General features: G+C 39.5%; 1 protein-coding gene and 1 pseudogene across 13 annotated transcripts in view; one reads left to right on the forward strand and one right to left on the reverse strand.

Moving 5' to 3' along the window:
• CHRM3 (cholinergic receptor muscarinic 3) overlaps positions 1-18123 on the reverse strand; it is a 552731-nt gene that overhangs the window by 154642 nt on the left and 379966 nt on the right. Inside the window, exon 1 of one of the 13 annotated variants that reach the window (XM_049868499.1) lies at positions 1594-17710. The exons of the other annotated variants lie outside the window; for them this stretch is intronic. Coding sequence (XP_049724456.1) covers positions 1594-1610 — 17 coding nt within the window. The 5' untranslated portion in view covers positions 1611-17710. Of the gene's footprint in view, positions 1-1593; positions 17711-18123 lie in introns of those variants that run through there. 13 annotated transcript variants of the gene reach the window in all.
• LOC126066971 (60S ribosomal protein L36a-like) lies at positions 14620-14951 on the forward strand (annotated as a pseudogene).

Genomic DNA, 18123 nt, shown 5'->3' on the forward strand with positions numbered 1-18123 from the left:
GGTGAAAAATCTTGGCTTTGAGTGAATAATAGCTGTGGTGGATTAATTACTTTTGTGTGTGGCATTTATAGCCGGGGTCTTATAACTCCCACCCAGGTGATTGTGTGATAGGGTAATTGTGGCCTACCGAAAGGATTGGTCAGTTTTGCCTTAAAAGAGAGCCAATTTCAGAGCAAAGAGGAGAGCCTACCGCCACCAAAGAAGAAGAGACCCTCAGGAGATGGTACAGTGGGCTTCCCAGGCCACGGAGTGAGAAAGCTGAGTGCCTTTGGGCAGAAACCAAGGGCTAGGGGAAGTCTACACCTGACCTAAGAATTTGGGACTTGCCAGCCTCCAAATCCTCATGCACCACTTCCTTTTTATGGTCTGTGAGTTCCGTGAGAAGTTTGTAAGAAATTAGGGAAGCCAAAGACAGGAGGGAGAGTACTGAGGTGAGACGGAGTAGCTGATGTTAGAGATGGTGGAATGGTAGAACAGCTTGGAAAAGTTAGACATTTGGGACATCTTTAATCTCTGTTTCATAGGAATTAGCTTTGTGCTGATTCTTATAAAAGAAATTATTTGTTTAATTGCTGTAGCTCATGGATGAAGGATCTGCTACATTACATTATTTCGCTCTATGATCAGTGCCCTGGCATGGTTCTCATTTAGTGGATCCTTTTTTCCAGGGGCAGATTCTTTCCTTCCTCTCATTCCCTTCCTTTCCTTTTCCCTCCCTTCCTCCTACAAACTTTTTGTGAAGGGTGAGAAATATGGAATATGGCATTTAGTTCTGAATAGTCACATTGAGGGAGATGAGAATATATTGAACAATCCTTTATATTATCCTATTTAATAATTGGTGCTGTGTTTTATCAAATTTATTTAATATTCACTTATATAATGCTTACTATGAGCTAGACATTATTTTAAGGACTTTACAGTCATAGATTCATGTAATCCTTATGAGGTAGGCACAATTATTATTCCCATTTTACAGATGAGAAGACTGTGGCACAAACAAATGAAAGTGACTTCCCTAGGTCCCACACAATTGCTAAGTGGTGGAGCCTGAATTAAAAACCATGAAGCCTGCCTCTAGGGTCTGTGCTTTTAGCCACTGTACTAGGCTGCTATGGAAGTAATAGAAAAAAAGTCCACAGGGGTCAAACCTCCATTTGATACCTCTCTCGACAGAGACGACAATACAAAGAAGGGAACAAGCAAACAAACAAAAAAGAAAGCAAGGATATTCAAAACCCATTAGATCTGTATTTCTAGAAAACATTACAGGACTTCAGGTCTAGAAATACCTACAGAAACAAAATCTCTCCCTAGGACTAGATGTAGCAACAGGAGAGTACAGCCAGATCAATCTTTCCTAGAAAGTGTTCTTATAATCTTACCTGTACTGAATGAGAAATGTCCTTTTCTGCCACTTCAGTCATCACTAGCAGCAGCCTTAAGCCTCAGGCTGCTTCTCTTCCAACCCTGCCATAAAAGAGTTTGTTTCTCCCCTCCATTTCACTGGATTATATAATGACTCCTGCAACATGCCACAGGCTTCTTTGTCTCATAACACGATGCTACTCTACGATTTATTTTTCACAATACCTTGTGTGTCCTTCCATCAGGCAGCCTAAAACGGAATCTGGATCAAGCGCTCCGGGCTCTGCCACAGTTATGCACCAGCCCCAGGAAAGCAGCAACGGTGACTCTGCGCTGAGATTTGGTAGTTCTTAAAGAGCAAGTTAAAGTTGAATTGTATTGTCTGTTTAAGGAGACCCCATGGCAGTTCTCTATTCATATTACAAAAGATAAAACGTGTTTTTAAACCTTTTTCATAGCAGAATTCTTTCAGGTTAACATTTTGAAAACTGAAAAATCCCTTTCATCTGGATAGAATCTTGAACATTTTCACTGACAATCCTGCACCTCTTGAAAAGCTGAGTGTATTAAACATAAAGAGTACCTGGAGTTTCCCAGGTAAGTGCTTTCCAGAGATTAACACCTAACTGCAACGCTGCAGCTCAAATATTCTCGATGTTAAGTGGGAAAACTTTCAAGCCCCCAACAACTTCTTCAACAGTAAGTATAAAAATGTTACTAGATTAAACCAAAAAACAAACCCGTTGCCATCGAGTCAGATTCTGACTCATAGCGACACTGTAGGACAGAGTAGAACTGCCCCATAGAGTTTCCAAGGGGTGCCTGGTGGGTTCAACTGCTGACCTTATGGTTAGCAGCCGTAGCACTTAACCAATACGCCACCAGGATTTCCGTTACTGGATTAGTAATGTAGATATCAAAGATAAAACTACTCTTTGAAATGTGAGTAATTCTCAAAACTAATCCGAACTCTTCAGTTGCTTGTTACATAAGTCTTCACATGGCCTACTGCATTTGTCCTGTCTCTTTATGTCTCTTGCAGTCTTTATAGGGACTAGTCATACTGGATTAAGACCCACCTTACTCTAGCACAATGGTTAAGAGTTTTGCTGCCCATCACAAGGTTCGGCAGCTTGAATCCACCAGCCGCTCCTTGGAAACCCTATGGGGCAGGCCTACTCTATCCTGTAGGGTCACTATGGGTTGGAACTGACTCAATGGCCATGGGTTTGATTTGGTTTGGGTTTACTCCACTATCAGGAGCCCTACTGGTGCAGTGGTTAAGCACTCGGCTGCTAACCAAAAGGTCTGCTGTTTGAACCCACCAGCCTCTCTTTGGGGGAAAGATGTGGCAGTCTGCTTCTGTAGAGATTACAGCCTTGGAAACCCTATGAGGCAGTTCCTCTCTGTCCTAGAGGGTCGCTGTGAGTCAGAATCAACTCAAAGGCAAAGGGTTTGGTTTTACTCCAGTGTGATCTCGTGTTAACTAATAACACCTTCAAACACCCTATTTCCAAACAAGCTCACATTCACAAGTACTGGGGGATAGGACGGCAACATATCTTTTTAGGGGACACAATTCCACCCAGAAGAGTAGGTATTTGGTTTTTTCAGATTCTTTTTCTCCATGGAACTTCACTATCTCTCCTATGACAAGAAGGGCTCCATGTCTACACTAAGTTTTAAGGGAGCCCTTTTCCCTTCGCCCAAATCCTTTACTCTCTGCATCCCAGAGTTTAAAAAAAGAAAAGAAAAATAAACAAACCTGTTGCTGTTTGTTAAGTTGATTCTGACTCATAGTGACCTTACAGGACAAAGCAGAACTGCCTCATAGGGTTTCCAAGGAGTGGCTGGTGGATTCAAACTGCTGACCTTGTGGTTAGCAGCTACAGTAGCTATGAGGAAATGCTTGATATTGATAAATGGTGTCCCTTACCTCGTGGAAGGAAAAACTGCCTGATCCTGTTGAGTAGCGGAAATATCTGCCAAAGTGGGAGTGAGATAATTCCTATTTCCATATTGAGGGACTTCCTCCACACCCTTCCATGATGCAATGAAATCCCAGGTTCTGGAGAATCCTGCCATTCTCTTTGTTTGGATGGACTGCTCAGGATTGTCAACACTATTCAGAAACATAATACAATCCCACAGACTCATTATTTTATTTAATACAATGCCTGTCATTACTGATGAATAGAAGAAATTTATTTTATCCAAGCTATTCATCCATTTTTTTTTTTATTCATGCAAGGGCTTCAACCCGAAAAGAGATTTCATTTTTCTTCGGTTTCTAAATTAAATTTCCTTTTTCTACATCCTGATCGTGCCCATCTTTCTTTTCCCCACCATGAAAGGTTATTTGGCTGTTGTGGTTAAGCAACACAGGAACTGTTGTGTGTTTCGAGCACCTAGGCCCTGTTTCTGAATATACACATTGCCTGAGTATCCCTATTCTCACTATTTAAATATATTCTTAGCATTTTAAAAACAACTGATTCATGTCTAACTGATCCAGCCACAACTATACAAAAAACAGTGATGCCAGTGAACTGACTATATACCACTACACCACCAGGGGTTCCATGTGGTACATATACACAAACGTGGACAGCTCTATGCCTTCACACCTACCCTATCCCTGCGATAACTCCTGTTAATAATTGGTTAACATTAATTTCTGATTTTTTTTATGCATACTGTATCATCTATTTTATCCATCTATTCTATTTATTCATATCTCTATCTCTGTCAGTCTATGTTTTTATATCTTTTTACCGAAGATAGAATGACAAAGAAAGACAGGATCACAAATACGGGGCATTTTTGCGGCGCACTGTTTTATTTGGGGGTAGTGGTGGTCCGCTGTTGGAATGCTTGCCTTCTGTGCTGGCGACTTAGGTTCAATTTCTGACCAATGTACCTTATGTGCAAACACGACCTGTCTGTCATTGGAGGCCTGCGTACTGCTGTAATGCTGAACAGATTTCAGCAGAGCTTCCAGACGAAAATGAAGTAGAAGAAAGGCCCACTGATCTCCTTTTGAAAATCAGCTAACAAAAATCTATGGATCATTTGTGTAACTCGATCATGGGGATGGTGAAGGACCTGGCAGCATTTTGTTCCATCATGCTTGGTTGGGAACACCATGAATTGGGGGCCAACTGAAGGGCAGCAAATGATAACTGCTTTATCTAAGAGTATATTACAGATACCTTTCCTTGTCAGCACATACAGATATACCTCATTATTCTTAAACCTGCACATTTCACTTGGCCAGATCCAGCATGCTGGTTTTATAATTAAAGCTCTACTGGAACATAGTTGCATCAATTTATTTATGTACTGGATACAGTGCTTTCTCTCTACAAGAGCAGAGCTGAGTAGTTGTGAGACTGTATGGCCTGAAAAGCTTAAAATATTACTACCTGGCCCTTTACAGGACAAGTTTGCCAACCCTTGGTCTATGTACTAGAATAAATTTCATTATTTTTGGATTGATGGACATTGAGGTCATCCAATTGCTTTGGCATAAATACAGCTGCAATGAACACCTTGATACATATAACTCTGTGCTCCTACATAGTTCTGTAGGAGAGTTTCCCAGAAGTGGATTTGCTGTATTAACAAACTTTTTCTTTTTTGGGAGAGCATCCTGGTGGCAGTGTGGACACGACCTGGAGCAAGCAACCTGAGGACAAACAGATCAATTAGGAGGCTATTTCTATAATCTAGGCTAGAGACGAGGAAACCTTAAAGGTGAGAATGGGCAGAGGTGCTAGAATTGAAGAGATATTCAGGAAGAAATATTGAGGATGACATCAACAAGGGAAGGAGAAGGTAAACATGATTCTGAGATCAAAAGCTTGAGGAATTTTGCCCACCGGAAGAAAAGGATAAAGACTATCAGAAATGTGAAAGTAAGGGATATTTCACATGAATGTCACTTTTTTTGACTCATGTGAGTACTTGTACTTTGCAATTTATTTATGAGGTAGGATGGCTGTGAACAGAGGTTCTTGATTCTTTATATTACCAATGTTAGTGTTTACATTTTAGTTGCAATAGTTCCAGATTTGACCTCACGATCCTGCTGTCCTCCCCACTTTCCTGTGCCCCCTGTGCCCTTCCTTGGCCACCCTGGCAGGCACATTTCATACCTTCCTTCCTCTCGTCCACTCTAACAGCAGACTACATGCCTGAGGCAACATCCTTGAATGCTTAAATTCATGATTATTGAAATGCTTATACAGGCTCCTTGCTTTCTTCTGAATCGTGTTTCCATGGAAAGTCACAAATTTCCTGTGTATATCCTCACATCACAGGTTACACATATTTACATATTTCCCTAAAATCATCCCTTTTGCTTGATGGCCAGTTTCCATAAAGAAGTAAATTTGCCATGCCAGAGGTATGGCTGGTTTAGCAAAGACTATCAGAGAGCCATGAAGCCACACGGAGATGCAAACGTGGACACCATCTAATCGTACCTGTTAGTCGTGAAGCCCATGCCATTTAGATTCAGGCTTCCATAACCTTAAGTGCCATTAATTTTGAGAACAGCAAAATGTAGTTTCAGCTAATAAATCTGGAAATGCCATAGGTCAGCTGTTTTCCTCAAGTGCTGTAGAATTTTCCACAGCGGCATATTCAAAGTGTTTTAATATACGGTTCTTGTGGGTATTAAACCAGACTGCGCTAAAATCCAAAAAAGTATTCAAATATAAGGTAATATTACTTCATTTGTATTCATGTATTCATTGCAATTTTTTAAGAGGAAAGGATAGCCTATAACAGAATTTGACAAAAAACAAAAACAAAAAACCTAAGTGTGGCCATGAAATGGATAGGTGGATCCTAAACAAATTTTCTGAGGAGAAGGCACAATGGACTAACAGAGTAGGCTAGAAGGAGAAGAGGTAGCACAACACAGCTGATAGCAAAATGTCACGATCCTCCTTGGAACATGGTGCTTAGACAACTGTTCCCTAGGCTGTGACCACACTACCAAATTTCACATTCTAAAGCAAAAGAACATCTTAGGGTTCTTTTACTCTATGAGATCCAGCAACTTCAATAGTAAAATTCTTAATTATGGGGACAAGACTTTCAGGTTTGACATAACAATTTCCTTGATGCTTTCGCCTGAAACCTTGGAGATCAGATCCAGGCAGAGCTTCGAGCATGTTCAGGTTTGAACCCCAGCTGAGAATTCGCAATTCTAACAAGTTTCCAGGAAGTTATACATAAGAATCACTTGGGGGTCTTGTTAAAATGCAGATTCTGATTCAGTATATCTGGGTGAAAATGCAAATTCTCAGCAGGGAACTTGTTAGAGATGCAAATTCTCAGCAGGGGTACAAACTAGACAGAACTGCAGATGGGGCCAACCGAAATTCTATTAGGCTAGCCAAGGTGGCCACACGCAGCAGTCGTCTGCCTCTGGTTGCCTGTGGTTCTCCTTATCCTGGGAGGGGAAAGCAAATGTATCACAGTTTCCATAAAGCATATTGAATTAAAGAACAAATTCAAAGCATGCATGTGGAAAATCATGCAGACCATATTCTAAGGCAAAAAAGAAAAATCGCTGACTTTCTAGCCTGGCCCCGATGGGGAAGTAAGGCAAAGAAGCTAAAGAACACACTTATAATATGGGAGAAATCTGGAAAATATTTTCAGCCCACTAAATCTCTGCACCAGCAATCACCACAGGCCTAAGAACTTCAAAAAAGGAAGAGTCAGATAAAGGAAAAGGAGAATTCCAAACTACCAACAAGTGCTTAGAATTACCCATTTCTCCCTCCACTGCTTACAGCATGTTTTTCTCTGCCTGCATTTACAATTTATTTAATTCAGTCCCACAGATGATTTTTTACCTGTTTGTTTTCACCAGTAGATTGAGCTGTCATTGAGGCAGCAGTTCTGTTTTTATGCATTTTTGTATCCACTATCCACTCACTTCATCCCAACTCCAGTATCTACCTGGCATATACTAGGCACACTAACAGTTATATAATTTTACCCTGCCTGAACTCTTCTAAGTATTTATGTCAGTTCTTTCCCCCAAAAAAGTACTACCTTTAAACAGCCAGCATGATCAAGTGTGATGCTTCCAAAGTGAACAATAATCCTGAGATATAATTTATGGGAAAAAAGTTCTATTGTCAAGTAGATTTGAAAAATGGAGCACACTGTATTCTCCTGCTGGAGAGTCACAATGCACATTAGCAAATTAAAGGCTCTGAGAAGACCTGCAATAAGGAAGCACTTCAACCCTGCTTAGCTCAGACTTTCCTACTATGTTGAACAGGAACACTTCTTGATTTCAGTCATTTCTACTGACATACTTGGAACCCTGGTGGTGCAGTGGTTAAGAGCTGGGCTGCTAACCAAAAGGTCTGGCAATACGAATACACCAGCCACTCCTTGAAAACTCTATGGGGCAGTTCTGCTCTGTCCTGTAGGGTTGTTATGAGTCAGAATCGACTCGAAGGCAATGAGTTTGGGTTGGGTTATTGACATACTCTGGGTTGGGTTATTGACATACTCTGGAATTACTGTTTTCTTAAACTTTGCTACTCAAAGTGTGGCCTGTGGACCAGCAACATTGTCACCCTCCAGGAGCTTGTGAGAAATGAAGAATCTCTGGCCTCGCCCTAGACCTCCTGAATCAGAGCTTGCACTTTAACGAGATCCCGGGGAACTCATGCACACATCAAAGTTTGCAGAACGCTCTTAAAGAAACTCTGGTATGGTTGAAAGGGCTTCAAAGGAGTTGTTTTCTTTGTAGGGACTTAAACTTTAGAGGAGCGTTGTTGTTGGGTGCCCTGGAGTTGATTTTGACTCACAGTGACCCCATGAGATGGAACAGAACTGCCTCATTGAGTTTCCTGTAATCTTTAAGGGAGCAGCTCCCAAAGAGCTGTTGGGTGGGTTCGAACTGCCAAACCTTTTGGTTAGCAGCCTAGGAATTAACCATTACGCCCTCAGGGTTCCTTTTTAGAGAAACAGGAAATCGCAGAATGTTTCTCTTTTGGTAGTTTTCCCCTTTTCTGCTGTAATAGCAATGGAGAACACAGAAAGGAATTCAAGTCTCACGTCTGAAATGTTCAGATTCCTGAGGACCACACATTTTATGCCATAAAATTAATATCCTTATATTTAATTAGCAATTCACCTTTCAATTTGTCTTAGGCATGTATAAACAATATCCATTTTTTTAAAAATCACACCAGCCTGATTTCCATGTTGCATGTAGCAGAGATTCACTGAACTATTATCCGAAAGAAAAAATACAAAAGTCTGCTGGGGAAGAGGTGAAAGTAAATGAGACGAAAACATCATTTGACTAGCAAGCAAAAGTCCTTTCTGTCTACATCTTGTATTTTCACTATATTGTTTGCCATTTATCCTTGAACTTCATTTGTATTTTGTACCCATAAATGCTTTAAATGGCCAAACCACATTTTTTCTTAAGATTATAAAGTTCTAGAAATTATGTGCTATACTTTATGTAATCTTTTTTCTACACTAGCTAAACATACGTTATATATAAGGAAGACTGAAGAGGGGCTGATGCATTTGAATTATAGCGTTGGCGAAGAATACTGAATATACCACAGACAGCCAGAAGAGCAAACCAATCTGTCTTGGAAGATGTACAGCCTGGATGCGCCTTAGACGTGAGGATGGCAAGACTTCATATCACATACTTTGGATATGTTATCAGGAGGGACCAGTGTCTGGAGGACATTATGCTTGGTAAAGTAGAGGATCAGCAAAAAAGAGGAAGACCCTCAACAAGATGGATTGATACAGTGGCTGCAACAATGAGGTCAAACATAGCAATGACTGTGAAGATGGTGCAGAGCTGGGTAGTGTTTCATTCATTGTACATAGGGTCACTATGAGTCAGAACCAACTGGATGCCACCTAAGAACAACATGTTATATCATATATGCATATACATATAACACACCTATATATTTGTGTACAGTATATGTGTGTATTAATATACATAAACACACATATATTTTTTAAAGGCTCAGAAGTTTCTTTCACAATTACTTTTCTTTAAATCTCACAGTATTCCCTAGAGGTAGCAGAAACGTATAGCATTTTTTTTTTTTAATAGGGCAAACCAGAGGCCTGGGAGGATTAAGTGCTTTGCTAGGGAACACACAACGTTTTACAAGCAAAGCCAGGATAAGAATTTAGGTTTTTTTTTGTTTTTTTTGGCATTCCATTCCTTTGCTAAACCTACTACTCCATCAACATTATGTCTTTGAAAAGTTTTGATTCTGAAGTGTAGGAGTCTGGTAGCCTACATGGTTGGAAGCTTGACCACATTATATACAAACCGTTTGCTCATACACCCAACGACGACAGTTAATTCATGTCTACAGGAGCACAGGTGTTCTTCCTTCTGGATTTTCCATACCCAATATCACAGAGAGATCACACTCTGTGAGAAGAACGGCCTGCTATTTTATAAGCTCTCTACAGCTTCCTATATATGTGTAATAAATGTCAAGTGAAAAAAAATGACATCAAGAGTTTACAACATCCTAAATTAACAGGGCAATATTTTACACTTCTTCATCCACAGTATTGTTCGTTTATTTTTACTTATTATGCTTAAGTGACCCTTGTCATTCATCTTGTACTTCACCAAGCCTTGTGACACACCACACTCCGAGACATCTACAAGTTGCTCTTGTTTTCCCTCCATTTTATTTTTCTCATATGGCATAACGTCTATCTATGGTAATCTTACATTTCATGATAAGCCCTCAGGGCTTCACTTATTTACACATCCCATTTCTTCTTACGTATCTCTCTTATTCCCAACTTTTTTTTTTTTTTAAGAAGATACTCATTCAATTCATAAGTTTATATTTCATCATTTATCCCAGTTTGACCAGATAAATGCATGCTAAATATACTGACCTCTCAAGGGCCTTTTTACATGTGTCATACATTCTTGGATCCAATGAAATAGGTAACATTATGGAGTTGGGCTTTTCCCCTACAAAGCCATTTTTTGTTAAAGAAGGAAGGAGGATTCAATTTTAATTACCAATCTGATGCTCACAACATCAAGAGATTCAGCTACTGGTCTTTTGTCCTAATAGCCTGTGTTCAGTTTATTTCTGTTATACTTCACAGACTGTGAAGATAAAGTCTGCACAGGTTCCTACCGTCCGTTGCTATGAACATTATCATTACAAACAACATAACTAGAAAATAATAAAGCATTAACCAGACCTGACCCGGAGCAGGACTTACTGCCATAGTGATGAGGCCTTAAACAGCAGGCGTAGCATAGGGACCAGTGACAAAGGGACCGCCAGTGTGGCCTGGGAGGCAACGGAGAGCAAGGGGGAGGACAGAGAAGATTCCTAGGCTCTTCCCACGGGAGAGATCTGCAAAGATACTTGCTGGCGTTCACAGAGCAAGATTAACCTCTATACATGAGAAGACTGGACGGTAGAACTGAAACACCACTCGGGCCTTCTGAAATACTCAGATTCAGGTGCCCCCTGCCTGGCACAGTTCCTCATGTCTAACACGATAATTTCTGACGTGTCCTTTTGGAAGAAAAACCCAGCAAACTACTTCCAAAAAAATCAGCCAATGAAAACTCTATGGAGCACAGTTCCACTCTGACACATATGGGGTCACCATGAGTCAGAATTAACTCAGCGACACCAAGTTGGTTAGAGGTACCTTTCATTCCCAGAATGTTGTAAGTCTCTGATTCCAGACACACCTGGTAATTTTCTTTCCTTCTGGAATATCCTGAGTTGCAGAACATGGAAAAGGTAGAGCAGGCTTCCTACAGCCATGTAATTTCACCTGAGGCTTTGCCAGTCAACTTCATAACTATATTCCTTCACATGATCATGCTTATTATCAAACAAAAGGCAATTTCTAGCTCACTGGCCCAAACAGTAATTATATGGAAGATGTCTTTACCATTTCAGAGTTTGTCAAGTCAAGAGATAAATATGATAAGAAGTGGCTAGGGAAGAGCCTCTAAACCTTTTTTGTCACAATTATTCTGTTAACTTAATGTAGTCTAATGTATCTAGCCGTCACCCTACAGTTGGATAAATAGATGTTCACATAATTACTTTTGGTTATGAAACACTGCAATAAGTATCTGTATGTAAACAGGGAAAGGAGATAAAGCAGTTCAGAGATACGGGGTTTTCCCCAGCAGTTATTTAGAACTCCACTGGATTTCCCGCAACTACTATTCAAATTCTCACTTTGCCCACACCCATATCCTAAGCCCAACACATACATTCTGACCAGGTGCCTCCCCTTGTAATCACTGAGAAAGCAAAGACCACAAATGGGGACTTGCTCAACGTCCATCTGCCACATAGTTTCTGTGCTCTTTCCTCTGTCCTTTCCTTTCCATGGAAGAGGAGACCCTTCTTCATGCTAAGGACAATTCTTCCAACTCAGCATCATTTGTACATTTTCTTGCTCAAATTTCCAACATCTACTTCAAGGGACCCTCTTAGTAACTTAGAATTTTTTAAGAGAAATACAAAGTAGTGTAAAAATCAATAAACCAGTGGAGGTAACCTGATGATGTAAACTACTAATTCTTGTGCAATGACAAAGGAGTTAGCAGCATCATCGGCTTATATGAATGCCATCTTATCCCTATTCCCTCAAAAGATTTAATGAGATACAAGCTCACTGAGGGCAAAGGTCTCAGATGATCTTTTCTGTTCCTATTGCCAGAACATGGAAAATAATAAGTGCTTTTATTCCCCCTAAATATTGAACGAATTCCTGGGAGTTCACAACAGCACTTTTTCAGGAGAGGGAGACCTCCAGAGCACAGATAATGATATTCATGACCTTACATTTTATAGCACATTGGTGCTTTCAAAGCACTCTCCATATAGTCATGTATATGGGATCACTGCTTGCTCTACATAATATTCTAAAGACCTCTACATTTGTCTAGGCTTTGCTACTAATTAGCTGCCCAACTTGAAACAAATGAGTTAACTTCTCTCGGACTCAGTTTTATCATCTGTACAATGGAAGTAATATTTCCCAGAATAGCTGTGAGATTTGGATGATATTCTAGATTCATGACGCACTGAAAAGTCAAAAGGGCTTTGAATGCTGGTCATTCTTTTGTACGCCTCAACAGCAGTGAGACCAGTGCCCATTGGAGCCCTAGTGAACGTTAATAACCATTTGTCATGTTTTTCATTTACTGATTCTCAATACTAAGGCTCTTGCTTCTTTTTCAGTTTAAGCCAGTGGTTGTTCTTTCTCTTTTGCTTTTTTTTTTTCTTTGCTACAACTTGCTAATTTTCTCATATGCACCTTTTTCTCACAGACAAATGAAAAAGAAAAAAGGAATAAGGTTTCCTCATGGGCTCCGTTTGCAGCATTTTAATAGCTTTCCTCTCAGAACCCTGTATGTCCTAATACTAAATAAAATGGACTTCCAAACCACAGCATTTTATAAGGATTTTTCAGTGATGACTATTAAAAGACAATCACCTTTGCTGTTCTTACCCAGCATCTTATAACAGCAGGAAATCTCATTTTTGACTCACTTTCAACTTTTTTTTTTTTTCAACTTGTGATGCATTATGGTTCCTACAATCTTACTTAAACCCAACCATATCTATCATGACATGGGGCTTAGTTTCCTTCTAAAATTTAAAACCTTCTAGTTTCATTGAATTTTACTTACTTTATTTGTGATCACTCATCCTGCTGGCCAAGGATATAATTAGCTCTAATCCTATGTTTTGGGATTATGATATCCTTTGGATTTTGGTATCATCTAAAGTTTTAATTAACACGTTTATTTATTATTCCGTCATTCCTGTCACTGGTAAAACTGTGGAGAAAGAATAAAGGGGAAAAGCAGAGCCAATGCAAATGGAGGCAAACGTATTTCATTTGTCTGCAGTGTTAAAAACAGATGCAGATTCTCTCATATTAATTAATTTTATCATATAATAAATAAGTTTTGAGGTATTTTATTCATTCATTCAACTGACATCTATTAGAGACAGTCTATGTACCACATACTCTGCAGTAGGGGGTTTAGCATGGCCACTGCTCTCAAAAGGCTTACAATGTAGAGAGATAGAACCTGCAGGCCTCAAGGAATAACACAAAATAGAACGAAAATGTGCTATAAGGCTAGATAGAATGGAGATGTGCTATAATGCTAGAGGAAGTGAAAAACTGAAGGACTGTAGATGAAGTAATAATTCTACTGGGGAGATGAGGAGTTTACAAACTTTCGTTAGGGATGTGGTAGTTGAACTAGGATTTAAAAATATGAAAAAGATAAGTTAAAGTTCTACTTTTGGCCACAATGGATTAAGATAGTCTGGATTTATTCTCCTGCCTTAAATAACTGGACAAAATATATGAAACAATGGTTTTCAGGCACTGGACTATAGATAGTACGGGACAGTAACCGCCAAGAGAAGAGCCCTACGATGGCCTCAGCATCCTGCCTGGAGATGGAGTTGAGAATCCTGAGGCCAAGGCAGCTAGAATTTGCAAGGCACAGCACCAGAGAGGGGAGAGTTGCAAAGAGAGAAGGAGTTCCAGAAAACTGTCCGAAGTCCCCTCCAGACTTCAGCTGTGACTCATCAGTGAACCCCGTGAGGAGATTACCTGAAGCCAAGACAGATCCGCTGGGACGGAACAGCAAGAACAACCCCAGAGCTCACACAGGACAGGAATAGTTTGGATTTCCACCGGCCAGAGTGGAATACTGCCTTACACACATGACATCAGGTAGAGTGCTCTGAAAAGCACTGCATCAGAAGTAGGGCCAAGTTAGCCTTAGATTAAAGGCTTTTAGGTCCCTCCTAACAAAGCTTATGGGGCAGCTCTACTCTGTCCTATAGGGTCGCTATGAGTCGGAATCGACTCGACGGCACAGAGTTTTTTTTTTTTTTTTGGTTTTAACAAAGCTTAACTAGGAAGAAAGGCCTGGTCATCTGCTTCTGAAAAAACAGCCAATGCAATTTCTATTAATTATGATGGTCTGATCACATTGTGCGTGGGGTCGCCATGAGTTGGGGGCCAACATGATGGCAACTAAAAACAGCAACAACAATTAAAAGCAAGACTTAAAAAGACTGAACTGTTTTTAGCCTAGCTACATCCCAGAACAAAGACTGGAAAATTAAAAAAAAAAAAAAAATCCAGTAGCTTTTTCCTTCTGGTGGTGCTCCCCCAATCATGGTGAATGCTCCTAAAATCTGGCAGACATTTTTTAAGAAGTGTGGCAAGTACCAACTTCACAAAGTGGACACAGTACAAGAAGGGAAAAGATTCTCCATATGCCCAGAGGAAGTGTTATGACAGGAAGCAAAGTGGATATCATGGGCAGACTAAGGTGATTTTCCAGAAGAAGGATAAAACTATAAAGAAGATTACATTGAGGCTTGAATGTGTCGAGCCCAACTGCAGATCTAAGAGAATGCTAACTATTAAGAGATGCAAACATTTTGAACTGGAAGGAGATAAGAAGAGAAAGGGCCAAGTGATCCAGTTCTAAGCTTCATCTTGTTTTATTATCAAGAACATAAAATCTTGAGCTTATGTTAAAAAAAAAAAGAAGAAGAAGAAATCCAGTACCTGACAACATAAAAATCACAATGTCTGGCATCGAATAATGAATAGAAAAAAAAAAAAAACTCCAGACATGCAAACAAGAAGGAAAACAACCGATAATCAAGAGGCAGGAGCCCTGTCATGACACAGACGACAACATTAGCAGACATGCACACTAAAAGAGGTATTACTCTAGGCACTCTGTGTATTCACAGAAGGTAAAGGCAAGGAGAAAATAAAAAGAACTGACTTAAACTTCTAGAAATGAAATATACAGTGTCTGAGATAAAAAACAAAAAAACAAACAAAAACACTGTTTGGGATCCGCTGCAGATTAAAAAGTATACAAGAAATGTTTACTGGAGACACAGCACTATTAACTACCCCAATCAAACCAGAGAGGAAAGGATTGGGGGAGAAAAAAAAGAGGAATACAGCTTCCAGTGAACAGTGGGACAATATCAAGTGACCAACTATATGAGTAACTGGAGAGGACAGGGATAGGGGAGGGGAAGTGAAAGAGACAAAATATTTGAAAAAAATAATGGCTAAACATTTTCCATATTCGATAAAACTACAAACCCACAAATTCTCAATGAATGCCAAGGAGAAGAAACATTAAGAAAACTATACCAAGGAAGAGCCTCATCAATTTGTTTAAAACTAGTGATAAAGAGAAAACATGCCAGTCAGAGAAAAAAAAAAATCACAAACATAGGTACAGAGGACCAAAGGTAACAGAGGTCTTTTGTTGGAAACAATGCAAACCACAATTTAGTAGAGTAACATCTTTAAACTATTCAAAGAAAGAAAGAAAGAAAAAAAACTGTCAACCTAGATAGAGTTCTATGCCTAGAGAAAATAAGCATACTTCAAAAATAAAGACAAAATAGAGATGAAAAGGAATTCACAGTCGAAGGGGAGAGTCTAAGAGAAGATATGGAGGTGGGAAAAGGCACTATGAATTCAGGCAGGAGACAGGAAACCAGGAGAAGATTGGCAGTGAATGGAGTAAATGGAGGGACAGGATTGGGTGTGAGGCTGGAATGATAAATTAGCAGCAGATCAAAGAGGTTATTGACTATTCTTCTACAACACCCACTGCCACTGAGTTGATTCTGATTCATAGCGACCCTATAGGACAGAGTAGAACCACCCTATAGGGTTTCCAAGGAATAGTTGTTGGATTTGGATTGCCAATCTTTTGGTTAGCAGCTGAGCTCTTCTTAACTAGCACATCACCAGAGCTCCTTCTACAATACCACTAAAAAACCCACTGCCACCGTACAGAAACTTAATTTTTTTTCCAGGCAAAATGGACATGTCAGTGAAAATTTTTAAATGGAGTGATATGATCCCCAGTATTTTTTAAATCTCTGTTTTTTTAAAATTTTTTCTGTTCTGAATAAAGAAGGGAGAGCTGGTTGGTGAGGTCAATTTTGGACAGAAGAATTACAAAATTATTTAAAATATAAGCGTTAAGTGCAAATATACTAATAGATATTAAAGGAAGAAGTTGATTATAAATTATTCAACTTAGCCTGTCCGAGTGCTTTAAAAAAACAATGTTTTACTCCTTAAATAGCTAATACACAACTTTTTATTGTCAGTAGAAAGGGCAGGGGCCCTGCACTCATTTGCTCTGCTACTTACTTTCTGTGCGATAACGCGCAGAACATGGCAGAGCCACACCCATTTTTCAGTTCCCAAATCTTGTAACTTTACAATTTATGTCAAAACAAATTTAAGATAACAATATGATTATTTTTGCTAAGTATTTTTGTACACAGACTGAAGTACAAATTTAGTAAATCTGAATAGACATGGTCAGTGCCACTTAGGTGATAAATGGGCCGTCTAACTCGGCAGTTTAATTCTTTAGTCTCTTTCATTCTGAGGCTGTATGGTTAAGATTTATGTGGTGTACCAAAAAGCCTGTTATTACTTTTGCTGAAGTTCTCTCTCAAAGTATGAATGGCATTCATATTCTCCCCCACTTGCACTTTGATAAATTAATCTAAAACTGAAATCCTAGGTAAAATTAAACAGATCATACCTTAAAGGGCTTGTTCCACAATAACATACTTGTACTGAGTTTAAATTCAGCCAAAAGTGTATATGCATATATTTTAAAATATGAGTTTCCTCTCTGCTAAAGCCTGCAGACATTCTCGATAATCCTTTTAAACTAAACATAGAGTTCAGAAGGAAAATGCCCAAGTTCTGGTTGGTCTTCCATCTCTGTCTTGGTGATTTAGGTATGGAGCCATTTAATAAATCTGGACGCTTGACTCCAAACACTGTAGAAAAACTCACAAATATAAGAGTCAAGTACCTGCTGATAAGACCAATCTGTACTGCGGATTCCCCGGCTTCTTAGAAAAGATGCCTCAGGATTTGAGTTTCCTGGCAGGGGGCCTTACAAAACCAGATGCACAAAATCAGACATCACCTCACTCTCCCACTTTATTTTCATGAAGTCCAGGCTACACCACGTGAAGATCCATAAACCAAAGCTGTCTACTTTGGAAATTCATTAATATCCACGATAATTCACCAAAAGAATCAATAGGTTCTGCAAACGAAGAGTTTTGCTGACTAAAAGAAAGAAAAAATCAAAGTACTATAAAAAATTATCTCTTCTTTAAGCCAGTTATATTCAGCACTGCTTTTAATAGACAAGCCAATCGAAAAAACATAAATGTTCAGACATTTAAAATTTCAGTTAACTCAAAAATTATGAAGCATGAAAACAACTCCTAAAATGTTGGATAAATTTGGAATCATTTACATATCTGCTATTTATATTGCTGTATTCCGATAAGCAATTGCCAACAATTTTAACGTAAATATGCTGCTTCTCCTACCAAAACCAAAAACCAAACCAATTGCCGTTGAGTCAATTCCGACTCATAGAGACCCTATAGGACAGAGTAGAACTGCCCCATAGAGTTTCCAAGGAGTGCCTGGTGGATCTGAACTGCTGACCTTTTGGTTAGCAGCCATAGCACTTGATCACGACACCACCAGAGTTTCCATACGATAGCATTAAAATCATTAGATACAACCTTACTTGCTGGCCGTGAGGATGGGAGACACCATTGCGCCTGACTGTTCAGGGATTCGTTC

Source organism: Elephas maximus, chromosome 24 (assembly GCF_024166365.1).
Source record: "Elephas maximus indicus isolate mEleMax1 chromosome 24, mEleMax1 primary haplotype, whole genome shotgun sequence".
Lineage (NCBI taxonomy): Eukaryota > Metazoa > Chordata > Mammalia > Proboscidea > Elephantidae > Elephas > Elephas maximus.